Source organism: Corella eumyota, chromosome 5 (genome assembly GCF_963082875.1).
Source record: "Corella eumyota chromosome 5, kaCorEumy4.1, whole genome shotgun sequence".
Lineage (NCBI taxonomy): Eukaryota > Metazoa > Chordata > Ascidiacea > Phlebobranchia > Corellidae > Corella > Corella eumyota.
In genome coordinates this window covers 5,905,835-5,930,574 of record NC_137494.1, presented here as the reverse complement: position 1 = coordinate 5,930,574, position 24,740 = coordinate 5,905,835, and the positions used below count along the sequence as shown (strand labels likewise).

General features: G+C 26.4%; 3 protein-coding genes across 5 annotated transcripts; all 3 read right to left on the bottom strand.

Annotated features, from left to right (window-relative positions):
- Positions 1 to 1,625: 1,625 nt before the first annotated feature.
- LOC145752053 (uncharacterized) lies at positions 1,626 to 11,370 on the bottom strand. 2 transcript variants are annotated; one of them, XM_082568247.1, is made up of 22 exons: positions 11,173 to 11,370; positions 10,711 to 10,855; positions 10,304 to 10,439; positions 9,865 to 10,007; positions 9,549 to 9,670; positions 8,608 to 8,806; positions 8,304 to 8,416; positions 7,476 to 8,054; positions 7,096 to 7,240; positions 6,744 to 6,846; positions 6,349 to 6,481; positions 5,849 to 6,036; positions 5,545 to 5,638; positions 5,306 to 5,439; positions 4,386 to 4,492; positions 4,069 to 4,189; positions 3,799 to 3,962; positions 3,498 to 3,618; positions 3,222 to 3,377; positions 2,901 to 3,003; positions 2,492 to 2,643; positions 1,626 to 1,807 (listed from the first exon to the last, which is right to left on the bottom strand). In XM_082568247.1, the coding sequence occupies exons 1-22, from the start codon at positions 11,300 to 11,302 to the stop codon at positions 1,805 to 1,807; spliced, it is 3,291 nt and encodes a 1,096-aa protein (XP_082424373.1). In that variant the 5' UTR covers positions 11,303 to 11,370; the 3' UTR covers positions 1,626 to 1,804. The 2 variants fall into 2 exon arrangements, with proteins under 2 accessions (XP_082424373.1, XP_082424372.1); XM_082568246.1 differs by having other exon boundaries at positions 1,626 to 2,643.
- On the bottom strand, positions 11,371 to 12,053 carry LOC145752054 (guanine nucleotide exchange factor MSS4-like). The gene has a single exon (XM_082568248.1). The coding sequence runs from the start codon at positions 11,975 to 11,977 to the stop codon at positions 11,627 to 11,629; it is 351 nt and encodes a 116-aa protein (XP_082424374.1). The 5' UTR covers positions 11,978 to 12,053; the 3' UTR covers positions 11,371 to 11,626.
- Positions 12,054 to 12,592: 539 nt separating this feature from the next.
- LOC145753655 (IQ motif and SEC7 domain-containing protein 1-like) lies at positions 12,593 to 24,740 on the bottom strand. Of its 2 annotated transcripts, XM_082570069.1 has the most exons (16): positions 24,641 to 24,740; positions 24,382 to 24,557; positions 23,591 to 23,700; positions 22,819 to 22,952; positions 21,300 to 21,826; positions 20,137 to 20,373; positions 19,723 to 19,893; positions 19,356 to 19,517; positions 17,988 to 18,102; positions 17,422 to 17,596; positions 17,011 to 17,120; positions 16,405 to 16,560; positions 16,106 to 16,202; positions 15,621 to 15,773; positions 15,068 to 15,190; positions 12,593 to 14,557 (listed from the first exon to the last, which is right to left on the bottom strand). In XM_082570069.1, exons 1-16 carry the CDS (start codon positions 24,641 to 24,643, stop codon positions 14,271 to 14,273), a joined length of 2,736 nt encoding a protein of 911 aa, XP_082426195.1. In that variant the 5' UTR covers positions 24,644 to 24,740; the 3' UTR covers positions 12,593 to 14,270. The 2 variants fall into 2 exon arrangements, with proteins under 2 accessions (XP_082426195.1, XP_082426196.1); XM_082570070.1 differs by having other exon boundaries at positions 24,382 to 24,734.

Sequence of the window (24,740 nt, the reverse complement as noted above, 5' to 3'; positions counted from 1 at the left end):
TTTGAAATTTTAGTATGTTGTTTGTCATATTAAAGTTTTCCGTTTCTCCTATTTTCAATATTAAATTATCACTAATTACTAATTAATAGGTATTTGTTTATTAAAATTTAGAGATCGTTATCAGGTTTTTAAATTTTGGTCAGTTATATATTAGGATATTTATACCTTAAAAATGGATTAAAAATTTAATTTTTTTTACTAATTACTAAGGAATAGGTGTTTGTTTATTAAAATTTAAAGATTGTTTTTAGGTTTTCATGTTTTGATCAATTGAATATCATGATATTGGTAACTCAAAAATGAATGAAAATTTTAATTTTTATCACTAATTACCAAGTAATATTATTTGTTCATTAAAATTTAAAGGTTGTTTTTATTTTTTTAAATCTTGGTCAATTGTATATCATGATATTAGTTAAATAAAAACAAGTTAAAAATTAATTTTCGTATGTCATATATATTTAATAGCTTGTTTATTCAATAAAAATTAGGGATTGTTATTAAAGCACGGAAAAATGAAAAAAATTTAATTTTTTAGTCTAATAATTAAAAAAAGGTATACGTAATATTTGATTAATTAGTTAAGTTAATATTTTTAATTAGGTTATGTTTGTCTATAAATTTATTCACAATAAGGATTTTAAAATAATCAAATAATTTCGAACCATTTTTTATTTATCAAATAAATCTACCTTGTGTTTTTAATACTTAGCGATTTTTATGTAATGCTAATAACTTTTATGAATAATAATATTTTTTGATAATATTGTAAAAATACACTCATTAACTAATTGCAGTTGATATGGTTAATTAATTTTAAAATTAATTTTTTTTTCAAATCGTTTTTACAAACTTATCAATATATATACTTATTACGTCACGGGTCACTTGGTGGCCAACTGGCCAAAACAAAAATTTACCCTAATTTTTTGTTTTTTAATTTTAAATTTTTAATGTTTTACGCGTTTTTTTTTTCCTGGTATTTAAGTTAGACAAGGCACAACTAAAAGGGCAAATAATTTTGGATTTCAAATTTATGTAATATGTAATATGCTTATAACTTTTATAAGTATTAATGTTTTTGATTAATATTTTTAAAATACATTTATCAAGTTACTGCGGTTATTATGGTAAATGGAATTTGAAATCTAAAACAATTATTTTTTAAGAACATATTAAGTACATCTTTTTAAGTACATTTTGAGTATATCAAAAAGACATAAAAAATAAAACCTAAGCCACAAATGGCTAAAAGAACAACAAAACTGACAAGTTAAAATATATATACATAAATACATGTTGTTAAGTACGTATAGCACTGCCTTTTCTATCATACATTTTTAAAAAAACGTCTGTTACAAATGCGATTTTTGTTTGGATTTGACAAAAAGGATTGTACAAAAAATAAAAAAGCACTTAAATAGCTGTATTTATATCATTTAGCGTTGAAAAAGGGAAAGGGGGAAACCAAAATAATAAAAATTGATCTTGCTACCTTTCTTTTTATATGAGTGTGCTGACTTCATTAACCTGGAAAAGCAAACCTTTTACCAAAATTCTAACAAATAAAAACAGAGTATGCGATTGTTTTTCTTTTAATTCACCACCAAAAAAAGCGTAGCAAAATCAACAAAAAGTCACAGTTTAACATTTAAGAATTTAAGAGTAGCAATATTCACATAAAACTTTTCGAAAATTTTTTTTAAATGTAATTATAAAAAAAACAGTAATTTAGAAATAATTACGTTTATTAGAAGTAGTCAGCATCTTTTTAATGGCAGATCTATACTTGTAGAATTTTGTTTTACTAAAAATAAAAAATTTTATTCGAACCACCGAACTAAAAACATAAAAAATTGTAGAGTGAACTTTTGTAAAGTAAACCAAAATTCTTCATTGCAATAAATAAACTTAAAACAATAACGTTCGTGTGTAAAAAAAGATTCAAAATCATTTCATATTTCAAAAAAATTAACACTGCAACGTGATATAACTTAAACTAAGTGCACACAGAATCAACACCACGGCAAATGTGTTGCTAAATTATCTAAAACAAATTTACAGAGATCGTTTTTAAAAGCACAATAAAAAACGTGCTGAAGCATAGTTTTGTCAAAGTATTATTTTGTCAAAAATTGTACAAATTTACAGTTAGTCGAATTGGTTTGAGGTAAATTAATATATTGTAAATGTGTTAGGCAATTGTGGGTACAGTAAACTGTTTTTGTAATCGTTCCAATGTCTTTAACAAAATCGTGAAAAATTAAACGAAACCAATTAAATTTGCGTATCTTAAAAATTCAAGCAACAGTTGATTATCACCCAGCAAAAAAAGTCAAATAGTCCTAGCCAAAAATGACATTTTAAATCAAAAATTCTCAAGTAAAGAATTTATGTAAACCAGTTGTTGAACATTTACCAGTTAAACAAGCTTTACAGTAGTCGAATATTAAACACAAAAAGGTTCAGATTTAAGCATGTTATTCTTCACCTTATCGGTTGTTACTTGATAGAACAGCACATATGCATTGGAGGAGTCTTTGTTAGATGGTATTTTCTCTGACGTATTTTCGTCGTTGTACAAATACCATTTTTGTGTGTCCAAGTGTTTGCTATATGCGGTATAATGCCCAGAATAAATACCTAAACAAATTCAAAATCTTTGTTTTAATAAAAAAATAATATTTTAAAAATTTAGGAACAAAACTTTTAAAATGTTGTAACAAAAAATTATATTTTACAATTTTTGCTTAATTTTTATTTTTGCGGTAAAAAAGTATTACTCATGACTGAGTCAAGGTTAAAGAATGTAATTCTGTGTTTAGGCTGTGAAGTCAACCTTTAAACATTACGATTATTATTCAAAAATAAAAACAGGCGAAAAAAGGTGTTGTATAAACCTCCATAGTGTGATACGCAAGCAGTTAAGTCATAATTGTTAATGTTAATTGAGTCGGTTCCACTGATTAAACCCGGCCTGAAAGATTCCAGCGGAAAATGCACCTAAATTGACAAAATAAATTGTGTGGAAACAAAATTCATAAAATTGTTTGTGTTTATAAAAATGTTTGTACAGTATTAATATTACACTGCAATACCCAAATCTTTTAAAACTATCGAATCATAACAATTTATTCATCTGATTGCAGCATTTTTTACTTTTTTGTACTTTTCTAAACCCTTTACTAATGAGTTAAATTCACTGGTAATTAAATACTTACCTCATCGTCCACTTTAATCGAAGTTTTGCTGTGAAACAAGAATCTCTTAATGTAAACAATAAGAGTGGGTGGCCAACGGCAAACCCTTAACCTTTTTTCTGCAGTTTGAAACTTTTTACAAGACGGACAAAACCAAGGATTTCTATCATCCAAAGTCTGAAAAAAATTGTGAAATAATAAAATATTCGAATAAATAATTAAAATTTGTAATTTTAGTACATTAACATTATCGGGCAAATTTTAAGTAAAACTCATTTAATATATATTTGTACTTACTTCCTTTTTTGTAAATGCTTTTAAGCAATGCTCCAAAGTCAATGCCGAATTATTTATTTTATTTTCCGTAAAATTTTCAAAGAGTTGAAACTTTTTGTGCAACTTAAACTCATTTGAAAACCTAAAACCAAAATAATAAGGGAGTGTTAGAAAAAAATTAATTTTACCGAAGATAGTTAAAAATCTAACTTAACCGGTCCACAGAAAATTAAAGCAACAAAATAATTTTTTTTTAATATTAAAAGTTTTAAAATTAAAAAAAAATATATTTTAGTCAGCAAAGTTCTTAAATATCCTTAACCTGACAGTAATGTTATCTCCCGGTAACAAATTTAAGTGTTCTAAGTTAATTTTTGTGCAACCCAAACAATGTTTTGTAATCTCACAGCGTGAGCAAGTTGCGCCATCAAGTGTTGTAAAAAATAAATCAAAATCATCAAATGACAATAAGTGTTTTGGAAGTAACTGGAAAAATTTTATAATATATAAATTAAAATAAATTTAAATCTTAGTATATTAAAATTAAAGAAATGTCAAAATTCAAAATAAATTTTGTGAAATTGGTAAACACCTGTTTTATTACATCCTGAACATTTGTAAGTGTTGTGAGAGTTTTAAAAACTTTAGAAGGGGCAATAGAAGTGATTTTTTCTTTATTGGTGCAAGTAAAGCTAACAGATATCACCACTTCCCTAAAATAAAAAAATTAATTAAAGTAATAATATGAAAAACAAAAAAAAATTAATTAATGTAACAAAATTATGATCAAAATTGGAATTTAAAATCTGACGACCAAGTCAGTTTGAGGTAAACAAAACATTTAAAATAAAGCAATACTTCTCGAATGCTATAAATCTATTTTGTACAGATAATTTAGCAATCCATCACCTGTCCAAAGAATTACTAGCAAGTTGGATAAAATCTTCAGTTGGTGAACATTTTTTATGGCACATTGGACATTCAAAAGATTCCAAACCATAATGCTCAGCAGAGGTCTGTATAACAACAATCAACATCCTATTAATTAAGGGTTTAACTAACATCTACTAAATGGAGTTGTATTTTAAGAAAAAGGGGGGTATACAATTTAATAAACAAGTATATTTAAGTTAAAATACACAAAACAAAGCAAGTTTAAAAAAAAATCTTACTCAAGTTAGATATTTAATAATTAACTTAAATTTATTTAATAAATGTATTAATGTGTTAATAAAATTAAGTAGGTATGCAGTGACTCATATAATGGATAACACTGTAAAGCCTTATTCGAAACACATAAACAAATTTATTTATAAATAATGCTTCACATCCCAAACTTTTGAACTTTTTTATTCCAATTCATTGTTTAAATACCAAAACAAGGAAATAAAATGTGAATTATAACCTTACAAAATATGTTTCCTTGTATATAAACTTGAAACACACTGGCAAAAAATATTGTTTGTTTATAAACGAAACCTTCTGATGATTATCTACCCACATTATTGTGGTTGTTATTTATTTGTGCGAGTTATGACAGGTCTAAAACATATGCATATATTTAATACAACTTGTTTACTAAAACATAAATAAACTTCGCCTGTCCTAACTAAGCTTAAATCAGAAATAAAACCAACAAGTACACCCAATACAACAATAAACATCATGATAAAATAATGCCATACCAATGGGTTATGGAAAAACAGTAAAATACCCTTCAATGTATAGTCATTCATATGATTAACTTGTAAGGTACAGTTAGATCTATAACTTCATATTAAAATAGTATCATACCAACTGTACCACCAACCTAATGATAAATTAAGTACCTGTAAGCAAGTGTGGCACATTGTTATAGAACAACTTTCGTGGTTATGCCTTAACAACTCTGGATCAGCTAAATCCTCCAAACAGATACAACAGCTATTCCAGGCTGATGGTTGGGCAGATTCAACTAATGGTTCTAAAACATAAAAATGTAAGATGTTAATTTTCAAGTTGTTTATTAGTACTAAAAAGTTTCAGAAGTAGTAAAGTTTATTAATTTATTGTTTGTTATATTTTTTACCAGTGTTGTCTTTTTGTTCAGGAATTGTATCCAAAACTTCTATAATTTTAAGATGGCGTGATTTGTTTAAACTCTTTAGGCGCATTGTATTTTCCTGAAAAACATAATCGTATTTGAAAAGACTAAAACAAAATCAGATATTAATGAAAAAAATAACAAATTTAATAGTTGAAACAATAAAAAATTACATGCAATAAAGAAAAATATTTTTTAAGATTGTCACAATTTTAAAATTGCGCTTAAGTTAAAAAAAAATATCACAAATTTAAAATAAAAAAAATTACTAAAAAACTTTAAAACTTACTAAAATTGCCAAAATGCTGTTATTCTTCATTTCACACAAAACAAAGTTACTCAGGTCCAAATGTTTTAAGTCTAGCTCAAGTTTTAGGCATGACTCGAGTGAGTTTTTTAAGTCTTGAACTTGGCCTTGTTTGAGTGTGTAAACTGAGTGTTTACTCATTGGTCCATCTAGTGGTACAAACCAAACATCTAAAAAAATATGAATTTTATTTTTTTTAAGTAAATAATATCATTGATTAAATACGTTTCTTTATAATTTGATATTTCTAATAAACAAGATTTTTCGATAAAATCTAATAAAAAATGGAACTGATATACAATAATTGCTAAACTCCTTAAGTATTTAATCATATAAAAGTCTAAAAAATTGTATGAATAAAAAACAGCTAAAAATAATTTAAAATGAACACAACTAATAACATTCACCAAAAAAATATTTTTTTTTTAAATAATTTTTAATTTTAAAATGCCATTTAAATAAATAATTAATTAAAAACCAACCATATTGCTGCTCTAAAGCATGAGGTATAGGCACAGATAAATACATGAAAGGTTCATACATAGTTGATCTATGTGAACACTTACAACATACAACTGTGCTTTCTAACTGGCCTTGAAAATTGTCAAGAATTGCCTTAAAAATTAAACAACTTTTAAAATACAAATCAAATCTTTAAAATTTCTATTCTTTAAAAAAAATTAAAGTAAGTTTGCTAGATTTCAGATTTCTTTAAGAAAAAATTTTTTTTTTTTTAAATAAATAAAGTAATTTTGTAATTATAATAAAATGAATTTTTGACCTGTAGCATGATATATTGAACATCATTAACAAACTTAAAAATAATATTAAAACTTTATCAAAATTAAAAAAAAAGTTTACTTTAAAATTAATTTACCGATTTATTTTGTTTAGTATATTCGTTCCACATAATATCAGCTTCACTTAACTTTTCCCGTTTTGACTTGATTGTAATATCAGAATTTCCACAAATGTCACCCCTAAGATTTATGAAAATTTTTAAGTCGAATGCCTTGAGCTAAAAAAATCTTTCAGGTTTTTAATTTAATTTTTGGGGTATTTTAATTATAAACCCCAGCAAAAGGAATCTCTCTTTTTATTATATTTAAAAATGCTTTACCATTTCAAACTATCAAAATACAACCAAAGAACATATAACTATGGTATTACATGTTTTTTTTTATCATTGAATTCAAATTAGTTTTAATCTATAAAGTTTTACCAAATACCTTATATTGCTGTTGTTTTCATTTTCGTTGTTGATCTTGCAGCAGTTTTCAGCGTTATTCTTGTTGGATCGGTCAAGTTTTGAGTTGGAGGCCAAATCATTTTCTTTGCCAACAAAAATATTTAAAAACTTGTCCACTAAACATCCTAAAAAATAATTAAAATAAAATGTCAGAAATGTAAAATAAAAACCTATGCAAAACTTACAAGACAGTAAGTACATTGTACAAAAAAATATATGTTGTGTAGATTTAAAAAAAAATATATATATATATGTTGTGTAGATCTAGCTAAAAAAAAAACAATAAAAAAATTTGATGAAGAAATTATAAAAATGCGCTAAAGTATAAATAAGCTAATAAATAAATACAACTTGACTTACCTCCTGTTGCTTTTGATGAATTTGATTCTAAATCAGAACAACAAGATTTTAATTTTACATCTTCTTCAAGGCATAACACTTTGTTGTTGTCAGTCAGAAGCCCTGTTTTATGGATAGAAGATGACCAACTTGTGTCAGACTTCACTCCAAGCATTGGCATAACATTATTTGTTTGAAATTCTTTAACTTTGTTGACCGAATAAATTTTTCTTTTTAAACCAAAATTTTTAGTTTCTTGAAAAATTGAAGGTGCCGATTGAAAATAATCGATATCAGAGTCATTTGGTAAAAGGCGCCCATCCTGAAGCGTATCAAACCCAGTGGCAGCAACCAACAGCTGACTTTGCTTTTGGACATTATGCTTGCATAAAAGGCTTGTTATTTTGTCATTGATCCCAAAGTTGTTAGATGACACACTGTTACCATAAATTAAGCCATTGGTGTATGCTACAGTTTGACTTTGAAAATACTCCAAACTTTTGTTAAATGTATCACCCTTACTAAAATATGTAAAATCTTCATTGCTTATTTTTTGTTCAGGTTTAACAAGAAATTCTTTAAAATTATGCGATCCTTTTTCTGAAAAAAAAAAGATACAATTTATAAATGTGCTTTACATTTTTAAAAAAATTTAAATTCCCTCAAAATGTTTACAGTACTATATAAAAATTGACTATATGTATTTTATAAATACATACTTTTGAAAAGGCACCAAAAAATAAACTGTATGTATACTCTGTTTTTTTGTAATATTTTTTATTTATATAAATTAAGTAGCGACTTATAATATTGCTAACCCTTATTTATATTTCTTTGAAGTTAACTAACCTTGGAGTGTACTGCTTACACGTTTTATGTCAGCCAAAACATTGGTTTCTTTGTAATTTGGGTGTTTCAGTTTTGCCATTTTTATATCTTTTGTAGTTGTTCCAGCAAGTTCACTAAAAAAAGAAATTAATGATTAAAAGTTGCAAGTACAACCAGAAAAATTTGATAAAAAATTTAAAAAAAAAAGTTAAGCTAAACTTAGAACTTTGAACCCGTAAATAAAAAAAATCAAAAAAAACACATCCAGCTGGAATCAAACCCGGGAAGTCAGATTACAATTACACAAAAACTCTTCAACACTAACCTGGTCTCAGCTGTAACACTTTTATGCAAAGATTGATGTTGTTGAACAACACCTGTGACATTCTCGTCAAAGTATTGACCGTTGTTGAGTCGCAAATTATTCATCTGGGGAAACTTGTTGCTGTGGTCGGTGGTCACTTCCTCGTCGACCTCGACCTCTGCGCACAAAACATTCACATTTGCTGTTTTCTTTTCCTTGCCTTTAAAATAAATTTTTTTTAAATTAGTACAAAAATCAAATAATATATTAAAAAAATGGTTAAATTAAGTTAAATAATAATTCTAAATAGTAGAAAATAATAAACTATTTTACCTACAATTAAGAATAAAACTTTTTTTAAATATTACCGAAAAGGAAATAAAAATTGGTGAACTTAAAATGTCATTTTAATATTAATAAACATAAAAAAGGACTTAATGAGATAGGCTATATAAAATAACTTTAAAAAACAATTTTTTTCCTTTTGTTTTTGTGTTTTTTTTTATAACTTTATCATAAACATTAACAAAACCTGTTTAGTAGAATAAGCCTCCGAGCTAAATAGCTAAGGTAACACAGTTAGAATATATATTCAATCCAGACCACAAAGCATAAGAATAACAAACACTTCTCATAAAATATTAACGGCTTAAGGTTAAATTGATTTCACAGATCCTTAGGTTGATTAGCAAAAAAAAATCTAATTTATTAATTAATAACACATTGGCAATAAATAAAATAAACTTTTCAAACAAAGAATAATATAAAAATTTTCTAATTTAATTGGTAAAAAAATTAAATATAAAAAAATTGAAAAAGTATTTTTTACTATGTATTGATGTTATCTTTTATTATTTAAAAAAAAACATAGTATAAGTCGATTTACATTTCATTACACAAAGCATACAACCACAACTTACTAGTTAACCACATTAGGCTTAGCAAACTTAATAAAAACAAACCTAGAAATGAGTTGAGAGTAAGATGTTGTTTGTTAAATGTTGAACTTGAATCAATTCTCTTATTGTTGGGTAAATTTTCGTCATTTGCTGATTCTATACTTTTCGATCTCTTTCTTTTTGACCTAAATTAAGTGGGAAAAAATTGGTCATAATCTGTTACAAATGTGTTCAATTTACTATCTTAGGTTTAGATACATTTGGTTTAAATTTGGTTGAATGATTATTAATATATTTAACATTTAAAAAAATATAAAATATAGAGTTGTATATAAATTGCAAAATTTCAAAAACGATTTAAATAATTTAATTTTTTTACTTTTCCTCAATTAATTCAATGTTGCCCCCTTCACAAATAATATCTTCGTTATCCAATTTCTTTACCAGCTTGTTTTCTATTTGTTTGCGAAGTTCTTGGTGCATGGAGCCAAGAAATAATGCAAGAAATTCCTGCGCATCGTGCTAAACAAAAAAAATTACCAAAAGTAACATAAAAATCATGGAAAAAAGAAACTAGGTAGTTTGTAACTTAGCATAAAAGTTGATTACATTTATACAATTTTTTGTTTATTTTATTTATTTAAATATAACAATAAATATTTGGCTTTATTTATATTTAATAAAGATCATAAAATAATACAAAATTTTATTGATCAAAAAAATATTATTGTAAAATACTTCTTAGATATCATTAACCCTTAAATTTGCCCTGATATAAAATAATTTTAATGAATTTTTTTTTAATTTTCATTACTTACCTGACCACTTCCAGCAAATTGCGGATGTAAAATACCAAGTTGATCTTTAAAACTTTTGGGGACAACTACCGACCATTTTCCACTCCAATATTTTGTTTGAAGATCTAAAAACTCTTTTAGAATTTCTTCTGATGATCTACAAATAAAATTCAAAATTAATTTTAAAAATTAAAGAAAGAATTTGACTTGCAAAATATACTATTGTACTTATTTAAGTTCTAAGATCTTAAAAATTTACAGAAACTGTTTTACTAAAGCATACAAGCACTTAAATAGGAATTCATTTAAAGTTTAACATTTTGTTAATTGAATTTTTTTGGTTAAGTATGTTTATTTGTTAAAAAAAAATAAATAAGGAAGTATGTTTATTGGTTGAAAAAATACTGTTTTTTATTTTAATTACTTACAAATGCATGGCGTTTTGACTCAACAAACATTGTATTAATTCATTACAGTGCAACAAACATTGTAACACGCTGTTCATATAACAAGTATTTCCCAGATTATTTAATCCACATACACCGATTATACTTTCGTCTGTTGCGTCAATATCTAAAAAAGAAACTTACATTTTATATTTTGTATTTTTTATATATATAAAGTTTCAAAAATTTCTGGTCAAAACTTTATCTAAAACATACAACATATCAAAAAAATAAATTTTATATTTGCCAAATATTGAAAATCAATAACTAAGGGTAAAATGTTACCATATATAGACTAATCCAAAATTATTAAGTAGGTTTATTATTTTTAAAACTCAAACCCAACTTTTATGTATATACAGCAAATAAACCTAGCTAATGATGTATAGACAGTTGGATACATTTGTGACATGGTCATACTCCATTATTTTAAATTAAACTTACCTTGTGGAATATAAGGTTGTACGTCCATCGATTGAGGTTCTGTTTCAAACAACAATGAAGTGTCTAAACTCTCTAATTCTTCTTTAATTTCGAGTGTTGGGGTCTTAAGTTCAATTCCAACTTCTTCCATTTTAAATGTTTAAAATTAAAAAGACAACAATGAATATAAAGATTAATAAACAATGAACTAATTATATCTGTAAGAAGAATGGTTAACAAGTTTTTATTCTTATATTTTTAACATGAAACCAATTTCTTGTAATATTTGTTAGTAGCTTCTAGCACCTACAATTGGCAATTAAACTAATAGTTTTACCAAATATAATTTAAATTAGGTTTGGAAAAATATAACAAAATAAAAAAACAAATATTCATGATTGACAAAGAATATTGAAAACATAATCTAAAAAAATAAGATTTTGCTAGTAACTTTTTTTCATTATATCCAATTTTATTATTTCTTTGTGTTCTCAAGATTATGTTTTACTCGTGATGGTGCTACATAAAAGTTTTGCTTGTCGTTAATGTAGTGAGCCCCAATTGGCCCAACTTCACAATCGGCACAGACCAGATATTTTATCCCATCTTTTGTGTTACAAAACCCCACGTTTTCAAAATCGTGCATATTTGTAACATTCCAGAATTCGAAAATCGTGTCGCCTTCTTTATTAACTTTTTTCATTGCTGGTAAAAATATTCCGTCTTGTAGCTTCACCATTTTTCCAATCTCAGGACGTAGAATTATTGAACCACAACGTTCGCATTCAATACAACCCGAGTTTGTTTCAGTTTCACTCGTTGACATGTTTTTTTTTAAAAAAAAAGCAGAACAAAGACTGAAAGATCCAAAATATTAATTTATAAAATTTCTTTATTGTCTGACTAACTGTTAAGAAATACAAATAACATTTAAAATAATGTTGATAAATAAATATTTTCCGAATAAAGAATTAAAATATATACTTTTACAAACTGAATAACCTTAACAAACAGACAGTAGAAGACCGACGAAGCAAAAAAAATAAAAATTGTGAGAATAGGGAAATAACCTAAAAGCTCAGTAGACCGTTACAAATTGTTTTTGTTTCCTATTTTTAGTTTGAGTTTCTATGGAGTTATCCTCAAAGTAAAACAATAACATCGCAGCCTAAACACAGTTTAAACATAAGTTTTCGAGTCATATGTTGTATAAGACAGTTTTGGGCAATAATAAAAACTGATAAATTGCCTGATTGATAGCCTGTCCAACTTTAACAATGTGGATTTTTTATTTTTTCTGTGTCGTAATCGACTTTATTTTAGAAACATTATTAAAAGGGTTTAGTTCAGAACCTTTATTAAAAAGCTTTATTAGGATTAAAAAAAATGAAGTTATATATATATATTGCAAACAACCTTATTGGAATAACCAAGTTTTGTATACTAGCGTTCGCTTTATTTCAATAATTAACGAAGCGAACAAAAACTGAAATCAAAATTGATAAAGAAATGTTACCATATCATTTTCCACTTCCTTTGGGCAATGGTGACAAAATCATGTCATCATAATAATTATAACGTGGCTAAGTAAAAATAGTGGTCAAACGCAGTAGGATATTTGATTGCAAATTGCGAATTAAAACAGCATTTTGTTAATAGGGACAAAGAATCAAAGAAAAATGGGCTAAAAAAATCTTTTAGAGTTAAACTGTAAAAAAGTGTAAATTCAAAATTTTTAACGAATTACAATTCCCATTTAAACCAGAAATTAAATTTTTAGGGTTAAATTTAACTATTTAATTTATTTTAAAACGCCTTACTAGCACATATATGGCCTAGCACAAAAAAATACCAGAAAAAATGTAATGATTAGTAATATTAATGTTAATAATACAACATTTTAACTTAATAGTAACAGAGTTTAAAGGAAAAAAATGGCGCTATAGTATAATGGTTGAAATATAGTAATAATAATAATAGTAGAGTAATAATAATAATTAGATTGCACTTGGGTAAGATAATGATATGGCAAAAAACAACACATGAAAATCATATAATATTTTTAGTGACGTCATTTCGTATATAATATAAGTGTGGCGACAAAAAGAACAAAAAAAAACAAATAGTAGTAGCTGGAATGAAAATCGAAATATCATCAACGCATTTTTTACACCCAAAAAATGTCAAGGACAGTGTGTAAAATATACCACAAATTTTCGTTCATTGTAAACTTAAAAAAGGGCATTTTAAAAAGCCTAAATATAGTTTCTACTTTAAAAAATGTCGCAAAGCCTAGATACAGTGAAATGAAACAAATTTTACCATCGACCAGATTTGTCAAAAAGCGACAGGTATTTTAACGACGCTACATAAAAGTTATTTTTGAATCACTTTAAAGGTTACGTTTTGCGTCACCGCAGGCATTGTGACGTCATATTATTGCAAGTGCGGCAAATTTTTCGACCTTTTTTCCGTGAAGCTTAAAAAAAAAACGCTCGTGATTAAAGAAATGGAATTTATGCTGACGTCAGCATTTTTTGTTCGTAAAAAAGATATTTTTTCTTAAAATCGAAAGATATTAATACTAACAAATAAAACTCGAAAAATATTACTTTAAACGAACAATTTTGGAAGAATTTATTTTTTAACACTTTATCGTTATTGTATAGACAAAATCATTACGAAAAACAAAAGTCTCAGTCTATGTTATGCGCAGTTAGATTGTTAATTGTAATTGAAAAAATTGCTATTTAAGCACCTACGTTGCTTTAATTTTGTGTCGTAACAAATAAAAAATTCCTAACCCTTTACTATTCAAACACCAAATTTATTGTTCAAGTTGAACGCAATATTCGCCTAATCGCAGTTAAAGGGTGTATCCTACCGAAACGTTTAAATAACCTGATAGCTTTTTACGATGTTGCAATTAAGACTAATAATCGAATTCTGCCACGAAATGCATGACACGCGTCACAGAACATTGTGGCATGTGTCACAACACTTGATAAGTTTAGTTCCAACTTTGAATTTACATCAAAAACTTAGTGCCACTGAATATATGCCACAAAGTCTTGTGGCATGTGTCACCAACACGAGACTTGTGCCACTCAAATATGTCGTCACACTTCCGACAAAGTTATAGTTACAGGTGGTGGGGCACCGATTGACACATTTGACCCCAACGATGCGTTCGAGAGTCGAGACCCCCTTTTTATTCCCCTACCTTTTCCACCCCCACTTCCAAACAGGGTTCCCAATATGCGGGACCCATTACGGGCCGGTGATTTATCGTCATGGTCGATTTCAGTTGTTGTTGTGACATCATTATTGTTGTTTTCGTTGACCTCACTGAGGTCGTAAGTGGAAGACGGACGTTTGGTGGAAACGAAAAATTGACTTTTTGTTTCTAAAAAAATATTTTTAGTCAAAATTAAATAAAAAATTAAAACTGGTTAAAACTGGTTGACTAATAATATTTTTTATAAATCTACAAACACTTAGATTTATAAAAACTCAAGTCATTTTATAAACACCAACATTAATAGTATTTTAGTCCACATAATAACATTACAACAGTTTCATTTCCTTAGTTGTAATTAGGTGGGTGTATATTGGTGGATGTAGTAATATTTCTTACACAAGTTACATAAAATAAAAATATTGTTTTTTTTTAAATTGGATTTTATTTTGCCAAAAATCAATATAAAAATATTGATTATAGTTTAATTTATTGCAATTTTGATAAAAAGAATATATGCTGATGTGTGTTTTTTTTTTGTTTAGTACGCAAAAAGAATTAAAAGAAAAAAATAATTAATTTGTCTGTGTTTACATTTTGATAAAAAAAATTAAATTTTAATTTAAAAAAATTTTTAAATATTTTAAAGTTGATTAAATTATTAAACTTGTAACATACGTGGAACACTAGTTGCATTGTTAAGATTTTGCATGGAAGCCGACATCTTTTTTGATTCGACAAGTAAAGTTGATCCACTTCGTGATACTGAAGGTGACGTGGTTTGAACTCTTTCTAACTCACCTAAAAAATAAAACATTTTGTAAATAAGAAAAAAAAATTTTGGTTTAAAAATCAAAAAAAATTATTTTGGTTCAAAATTAAAAAATTTTTAAAGCGTCAATCATTGTGTTTTAAATTATGAAATAAAGCATAAAGTATGGTTGTGAAACTACAATGTCTTATAGCTTGTTATATGTTGTTGTTTAGTATAGGAAATATTAACAAAATAATAAACGGAAGCGGGCGTAATTTTGTAGTTATATTTGGTTGTAGTATAAAGAAGCCAACAGAATTTATTTAATCATAATTTATTGGGACTTAATCATGTTTATTTTGAACGGATTATTACAATTTTTGCCTACACAAAACACTTACAATTGTAAAACTTTTTTTAATTTTAAATTAAAAAATCTTTTTTGATTGTTACTTATAGAATTTAAAATAATCTTACTTTCTATTCTTAGGTTTTCCATTTGCTGGACTTCGGCAATACTTTCTTTTAGGTCGGTGACAAATTTATTTCGGTCCACTTCGTTGGGTGCATTAAAGGTGTACAAAACTTTGTTGTCAATTACGTTGATTAAACGAATGCCATGTTGGTAATCTAAAATAATAAAACAATCTTTGTTAAAATCACCGCAAGTTGACTACACAGCCTAAACCTGAAGTAACTTTATCAACATCTACCCAGTCTCAAGTTTCTCATGTTAGTTTTTGATATTGCTGACACAGTATATTGCATGGCCATTTCCTTCTGCCTAATTTTAGGTCCTAGATTTTTGAATAAGAATTTTACGGGATAAAAGCAAAAAGAATCAAACCAAACACCTCACATGGTAATGTTCAGTGCCATAAACCAATTTATAACATTATTGGTAGTTCTATTGCAGTGATGAATATTAAAATCTATTTAAAATAAAAGCTAATTAAACTTACTTTGTGTTTCAAATACAATTAAATTCATGCCGTGTAAGGATAAAGATTGTTTAAATGTATATGTCACTGTTTTCTTTTTTTGAAAAATTTTCGTAATCTAAAAAAAACAAAAAAATAAAATTTTAATATTATATATATTTTTACTAAGTTGTCAAAAACTAGTAAAAAGTACCATTTAGATTACTTTAAATAATCAAAAAATATTTAAATTACATTTACCAGATTAGTTAACTGATAATACTTAAAAATTGTCACCTTAAAATTTAAAAATTCTAAATTTGAACAAATCCTAAACTTACCATAAGCATATCATTAAAAAGAAAAACTTCACGTTGATGAAGACCAACTTTTTGTGGTTTTGTTGGATCTGTGACCTGATATAACCTGCAATAACAAACCAGTCTTCTATGCGGGACAGCTAGCACAGGTTTTTTACCAACGATGCTATTCTCAACCTTAAAATATACAAAAAAGTTGGGAAAAAATAATTGAAAAAAATTCACAAAAAATTATCAAAATTTGTATAAAGTTTAATAAAGTTAAAAACTGTTTTTTTTTTTGTTTTAAATGGATAATTAAAGTAAAACAACATTCCCATAAGTAAATAAACATATTTTTAGCATTATTGCAAGGACAAAGTAAAACTTTTAAACATTGTCATAAAACCTGTTGTTAAAATACATTTAAAATAAAGTAAAATAAGTTATTTACACATATTTGACAATTTTCTATTAGTACGTTCCTGCATTAAATTATAAATATCTAATAATGGAAAAAAAAAATTTGAACACAACTCAAACCAATAATAAACTGCTAAAAAATATTCAACAAATGCTTCAAGTAAGAAAAAATAGCAACCCGACTATTTTTAAAATTTAAAAAAATGAGAATATAATAATTATTACCTCTAATACTTGAGTGGTTGTATCAGGTAATGTCGTAAGCTCATTCTGTTTAATTCTATTGTAAATATTTTTGAGCAAAATTTCACTAAGGTCGTCGCCATTATCTACACCTAAAAACAAATACAACTTAAAACAAATATTTAACTTTAAGAAAAACTTAATCATCAAAATTTATTTTTTACTACTAACTTATTTTTATTCCTAAGGTATAACACTGTGAGTAAAAAAATTAGGTTATTAGGAAATTTATACTAAACTTAAACAAAATAAGGTTATTAATATATACTTTATTTACGATTCTAAATATACTAAAATTGATAACCAAAAAATTAAAAAAAAAAAAAAAAAATTATTTAAAAAAACTTAAAAATATATTTAAGTATATGTGTTTATTTTTTACGATAGAAATACCTCTTAAATTTTTGATAAAATCGACTTCTGTCATTCGTTTTTCGTGTTTCATGTTGGGAGAATGTAAATCGGTGTTCAACATAATAATCGCAAAAGCGAGGATAAATATCGAGTCGGCATTTTGTAAACTTTCGGCAAGCTTGGGGTTGCAAATACAATAACGTTGGGAAAAGGCCTGCAAAATATTTTAAGATTGAGTTAATTGTGTTTTAACGCTTGGTGATTTAAAACAAGAGCACATTTGCTTATTGCTTAAATAAATCTAGGTTTTTGCTTACTTGTATTTTTATATTCAATTATGCTTTATTAGTGCTTTTTAAAAAAGACAAGCAATATTTAAAATGTTAGAAACCAAAAAAAATCAAATAAAAAAATTACTGAACTATAGAAACTTTTACCAAGTTAAAAATCACACATATAAATAAATAAATATTAACATTCTTTTGCGTAAAGATATTACAACAGCCAACTTTTTTTAAAGTTTTTAATTTTGAGTTTGTAAATAAGAGTGGGTTTTCCTATTTTTAAAATTTCTAGTTAAAAAAAATGAATAAAAATAAGGTTACCTCTACAAGTCTTTCAACCTTCTGTGCCTCCCCCTGCACTTTAACCTGGGATTGAAACTTGCGAAGGGCTTCGTCAATATCCAAACCACTGAAGTCCATCAATTCACACGCAGCACTGCAAAAAAAAATTCAAAAAAATTACAAAAAAAATCAAGAATAAATACATATGTAAATGTATACTTGGAGAAATAAATTTTAAATACAACTGTGCTAAAAAAGGTATTTTAAAAGAATGATCTGCATATTATACCTAATTAAAACAACATAGTTTTGCAACTGTAATTAAAAGACTAAAATAAGTAGGCCAGATGCTGTGTTAAATTAATGCCCAAACAATGGTATGCATTCAAGGTCATTTAAATAAAATGTAAATGATGTTTTAAAACTGGTGATTATAAATCTAATTAATGGCAAAAAAGCAAGCAAACAATAATAGTATTATGTATATAACAAATAAAATATATGTATTACACTTTTCAAACATGTATTATTGTTATATTTTAACTAAAATTATCATGTAACTTAGGCTACCCATTAGACTAACATAACTCTTATGCCTTAAATCAATATTTGTTCAGATTAAACTTTGAAACCAATAAAAAAAAATCAATAACTAATTACAATACATTTTGCAAAACCCAAATGCACTTTTTACAAATTCCCAGTTGTTGGCATTTAAATAGTAATTACTTTAGGGTGTTTTGAGAATTCACAGATTTATATATACCATTTTAAATAAAAAATACAAAAAAGGAATCATTTACTTTTGTATGTTTGTGATGAGTTAAAAAGTATTGTGTAGTTATATGCAATATTTTTGTTTGAGTATACTTAAGTTTTTTTGATATACTTTTTTATGTTTGTTTGCCCTTAATTTACTTTCAGTTTAAAGCGTAATAAAGTTTTAACAACTTTACCATGCAAACTTTTATAGGAATACATTTATTATTAAACTCTAGACAATCTAAATTTATATTTGACTTAAAGTTACAATGTAAATTTAATTATAGAATTTAATCTTTTGGCAAAGGTTGTTTATTAAACTTGTTTTGATAAAATTGAAATAAAAAAAATCCAAATTTCTAACTGATATCTATCGTAAAATACCTAAATTTAATATTGGTACAAAACACAAAAAAAAGTTTGGTCTATCTTATTTAAAATCTTACAACTTTGATAAAAAATAAGTTAATTTTACAGTAAAGATATGACTAAACCCATGTTAAATTCTAACACTCCTTAAAAGTGGTAAAATCTAAAAAATGTAATGTGGCAATATTCAATTACTAAAAAAAGGTTAATATTACAAAGTTAAAGTTAGTTTTAAAATTATAAATTTTAGGCAAAATTTTTTTTTTACAAACTCACTCTAAAACCTCCTGGTTGAAGTGTTTTTGAACGTTGCCAAGATATTCCCCGACCATCTGCCTGCTTAAACCTCGCCGATTTAATAAAAATGATGCAACCGTAGGAGGTGTGTTTGACACAAACTGATGCTCGATTAAAAAATCCAGACCTTTTTGTGGTTTTCTGTTTAAAAAAACGATTTAAAAAAAAATTCATCTATAAAAAATAGTTATAAAAAAATTTTTAATCAAAAAAAATACTGTTTTTTTTCTTTTATTATTTATATAAGTTAATTCAGAAATTGACTGGTTACATGCAAAAATGTAAATCTTGTTGCAAAAAAGTCTTTAAAGCTTCAAAAAAATGACAAAAAAAATTTTTAAATTACTTGTTGAAAAGATTTAACCCGATGCGATAAAGTCTTTTGTTCATGACATCATTACTTGCGTCGCTATGCCAACTACTCCGCATACTGATCGTGCTTTTTCGCTGATAACCACTCTGAAAGTTGTCGCTCATATTCGAAGAAATTTCGCTGTTGATGCTTGATGTATCAAAACTAAAAAAAAGATTAATTATGTATATTGTATGTAAATTAAGTTGACTTTATGATGATAAATATTGATTTAATTGATAATTTAAAAGTTTCAAATCAAATTAAATATATGAAGAGTTAATTAAAAATTTTTGGAATATAAATATATATATACAGAAACTAAAGATCTTTAAACACAAGTTTCATTTTTTTTTGCATAACAACACCTTAAACACTTAGTTTTAATTACATCTATTATTTAATTACCTTCTCATACTATCAATATCTCCCTCATTTTCACTTGCCAAACTTAACGTCGATTCGGTTCGATTCCACGTGGGGGAATGTCTTCGAAAGTTTACATCGCTGTCGCTGTGTCGAGAATGGGTGGATAGTGTTACGCTTGAGCGAGTAAGGTTTGGTTCGGGCTCAACAGAGTGTATCGACACTTCTGGGTTGCCACCTGGTGGTGGATGCTCGTCTGGTAACACGACGGTCTCGTAACTAAAAAAATCTTAATGTTAAAAATTTTGAAAAAATTAGTTTTACAAATTTGGTCAAATTAAAAAAAAAAGTAAGTTATTAATTTCTATTTAACATAGTTAATAAATTAAAAATTTATTGTTTAATGGATTTTTAATTTAGAAAAAACACATACAAAACTACGCCAGTTAACCTAAACTAAAGGATGTTTAGGATATATATACCCCTAGTAACAACACATTTGCCATAGTTGGTAATGAACAAATATAGCTGATGGTACTATTCCCAAATCTAACAATTTATTCACAATGCAAAATGTCTTATAATGCTATACTTTATAGTTAAAAAATCAATTTGGTTTAAATGGTAATTATGCAACATGTCATGATTTTTAATCACAAACTTAGTCATAACATTACATCAAAAGATCAATTTAGTCAACGGAAATTTATTAATTTAAAAATAAATTATTATCATACAAATAATTAGCCTATATAATATAAAAATTTTGGTTTAATATATTTTACATACTGTCTGAAATATTACCAAATCATTTGAAAACAAAAAATTCAAATATTGTTAGGTTGCGCTGTCAGTAAATGCAAAATTTTAACTGTTTAAAAAGTAAATAAAACCAATGCAAATAACAAGTGCTCATAAGTAAGCTCTCTTAAAGTTTACATTCTTTTTATTGCACATGCCGATCCCAAATTCCATTAAATAATAAAAAGACAATTTTACATAACCTATTTATTACCACAACAAAAGTTGCGTTTTTTTTCTTTTTTTTTTAATTTTGAATAACAAAATCTGTGTATATACCTTTTTTTATTATTGTTTACCAAATTATCGAAAATTATTATAAAGTAGCACCTACTATATTATATTTTATAGTAATTTTATGTTATCACATTTGTCAGTTGTAAAATATAAATAAATTTACTTACCCATGATTTCTTTTCTTTTTTCTTCTTAACACAGAAGATGTCACAGAAGGAATATTTTGACCCTCATTTAAAATTTTTTCGACCAGATCTTGGTTGGTGCTTTTCTGGGGTTCTTTGTTAGGGGTTAAATCCATAAATCCTTCAGGGGGGTCCAGCGCCTTAGGGGTGACAGTGTCGTCATCTTCTACGAAGTCCTTGTCGAGATTTAAGTGATGTTCTGGGGTGTTTTTTTGTGATTTTGCAGGACTTCCAAATGAATGTTCTAAAACTAAGTCCACTATTTCAACCCCGTTGTTTTTATTTTCGTTTACTGTTTCAGACAACACCATTTCTGTTGTAGTCGACGAATTTTTGTCGATCAACGAGTTGTTCGACTGAATTAAGCTCAAATTTACGTTGTCGACTGTTAGGCGTCGCGTTTTTGAATGTCTGATTTTGAAAAAGTTTTGTTCCATTCGGTACTTGCGATAAGCTTCTTGAATAACTCTGGCAGCACGTTCACTTTTATTAGCTCCGCCGTATCGTTTCTGTTCAAAAACAAAATTGTTTTTAACTTTCTCTATCCTTACTTTTTACCTATATATTACAATACATTATTCATAAGCCAATTAATTATGGTATCAGCTTTCTTTAGCTCAGAGAATAAAAAATAGAATGAGTCAAAGGTCTGATTTATACGATATCCATGTCTGACTTTTTATACTGAATACCAAGTAAATAACTGAATATTGTTATTGCAAAACACTATGTTTACGAAATTAATAGTCACACATATAGTAAAAACAGTATATAAACCAATTTAGAAATAAAGCTATGGCTCAAACTTAACATTCATAATTACTATACTAAAAAAGCTATGTTAACTATACCCTTTACGAAGTTAATAATTAAATTTAAAATTACCCTTTGTTAAAGTTTAATTTGCATTGTATTCTGTTACGCTTCATGCTTTTTAAATGCTAAATTTGAGTTGTTTAATAAATTTAATTGCTTGTTTAATACACTACTGTGACAAAGCATTTATTACAACTACACAAAATACAGAAAATTTTTTTAATTCAAACAAAAATTTAACAAAAAATTGTAATTTTAAATTATATTATCAATAATGATTTATAATGACCGTTCTTCTCAACTCTCACACATTAATTCAAAGACTTTGCTTAATAATCACTCTCATAAATTATACTTTCTACGCAAGCTACTCCAAATATAACTTTTTGATTAATGGCTTGAATTAAGCGACTGTGCGTATGTGTATTACTTTTTTTTTACTCAAATGACTGCCAGTTCAAAATGCTGAATCACCGACAATAATAGAATTTGTAATATGTGAATGTTTGCAAAAAAATATAACCAGACTAATGTCACCATTGTTTACTAAATATCTTTTTAATTGGAATTCCCTTTTTGAAATGTTTTTCTAATAAACTTGTCTTAACACATTTTTTAAATTTACATTTAATAAAACCATTTTTTAAATTTATAAAACCATGTTTAAAAAAATATCAACACTTACTCTTAATACTTCGACTTGTCTATCTTTCAGTTCAGGGCCAAGTTCGTATTTACTGTTGTTATTCGAGGTTGCGTCTTGTTCTTCTAGGTGCTTTCGCTGAAAACTTGAAGATCTATTTATTGACACATCATCACCTAAGAAAAAAATTTAAACTTTAAATTTTTTTTGTAAAATACAAAAAAAATCATATATTTTTTAGTAAAAACTTTATTTTAATTTTTTTGAGTATTTTTAGGTATATAAATATACCTTTTTAAACTTTATATCGTAACTAGTATAAAAAAAGACTTAACTATACTGGGTTAAAATATTTACAAATTACAAAACATATCTATCCTTAAAGGCCTGAACTTTAAGACTATTTAAGATTAGTAAAAAAAGATAACTAAGTAAATGAGCTAACTATTAAAGGTCAAAGCATGATATGATGATAGTTGTTGTCAGCATTTTTTAACATTGCGACGTGAGTCACCTTAAAATTTTTGAATTTCAAACTATTTGACCTTTTAATAAGCACACATGTTGTGCTGCTACATCAAGAAAGTTTAAGTGCTTGTTGCTAATCATTTAACTTCATCTCTTAATTACAATATGTAAAACACAAACTGCTATTACCCACACATATACTTTTTTATGTTTGGCTAAACACTTAGATAAATAAAAACATAAAATAACTTTCAAATACACATAACTAACTGTTCCTTACATTTGATATATATTTTCATGTTTTAAAGGTTTACTAAACAAAAAAATGACTTAAAATTTTTCTTACCTTTGCCTATACTGGATTGAGAATTTAATGAGCTATGTCGATTGATGTATTTTCCAGAGGAAGTTCTTCTGTGATTTTTCTTGAAACTTGTTGAAGTGCCTTTTTCTTTACTGTAACAAAAAACAGTTTTACTATCTTGAATTGACCGGTTTTAATATCATATTGTAGTGCAGCACTTTAAAAAACTTTGAAAATAAAGAATCAAAGAAGGATTATTTCTAGAAATCGTTGTTTAACAAATTTTGAAATATTCATACAACTTTAATATGGTGAATAAAAAAACTAAATTAATTTTGTGTATAAATATAATGAACTTAAACTTATGCAAACAAATAACACAAGTTTTTTTATGACAAGAAGGAAGTACATTTAAACCCAAGCGTCTAAAATTAATCTACTCGTTCTAAGAGACTTGGAAAAAAGGAAATGATGTCACTTCCATGATGCAGAGCAGCAATTTTCACTATTCAATGGCCATTATGTACACAAGCTATTAAAGCTGGGCTTTAAATCGGCCAAGTATGCCTAAGTTTTACACTTAAACAATAATATTAATTGATATGTTTTTTTTTAAATTGATTGTCTGCTGTATTTTAAATATAACATATTCAATGCAAGTTTAATAATTATCACCTAAAGTTTTAGAATCATAAAAATTTGACCAAATTTGATAACTAAAAGACTCTTATTCTTTTAGTTGTACCATTTTTTAATTCATGACATTTCACACTTCTTTATTTGTATTGCTAAATGCCATTAAATATAACTTGAAAAATAACATATCTACTTACGTTTCTAGTTGTTTTACTTTGTCTAAAAGTAAGTCCCTGGCTTTTTTGAGTCCAACAACTTCGTCTTCTAGATTTTGTATTTTGCTGTTTTGTCGCGCGATCACAGCTTCTTGGTCCTCAATTACAAACTTCAGCTGGCCCAGCAAATCCTGGGCACGATTTCCTGCCATTGGTTTCTATATTGCGATGATGTAATGTTTAAACAAAGAAATCTGTACACAATTGATTATGAAATTGTTTGTCGATTGGCTGTTCATACCATGAGTTAAAATTCCATTCAACTGTTGACCATTACTTGCACACTAATCGAGTTCAGCCAATTGTTTAAGACACATAGGAAAACCAATTACCTAATGTCT

Bases quoted from the DNA above. Each gene is read 5' to 3' on its own strand.
- LOC145752054 (XM_082568248.1), bottom strand. From the start codon at position 11,977: ATGTCAACGAGTGAAACTGAAACAAACTCGGGTTGTATTGAATGCGAA.
- LOC145752053 (XM_082568246.1), bottom strand. From the start codon at position 11,302: ATGGAAGAAGTTGGAATTGAACTTAAGACCCCAACACTCGAAATTAAA. The intron at 10,856-11,172 runs GTAAGTTTAATT...TTTCTTTTTTAG, and splicing joins ACAACCTTATATTCCACAAG to ATATTGACGCAACAGACGAA. The intron at 8,807-9,548 runs GTTTGTTTTTAT...TTTATTTTAAAG, and splicing joins TACTCTCAACTCATTTCTAG to GCAAGGAAAAGAAAACAGCA.
- LOC145753655 (XM_082570069.1), bottom strand. The intron at 19,894-20,136 runs GTAATTAAATAA...TCTTTTTTTTAG, and splicing joins GATATTGATAGTATGAGAAG to TTTTGATACATCAAGCATCA. The intron at 15,191-15,620 runs GTAAGATTATTT...TTTATTTTTTAG, and splicing joins GGAAAACCTAAGAATAGAAA to GTGAGTTAGAAAGAGTTCAA.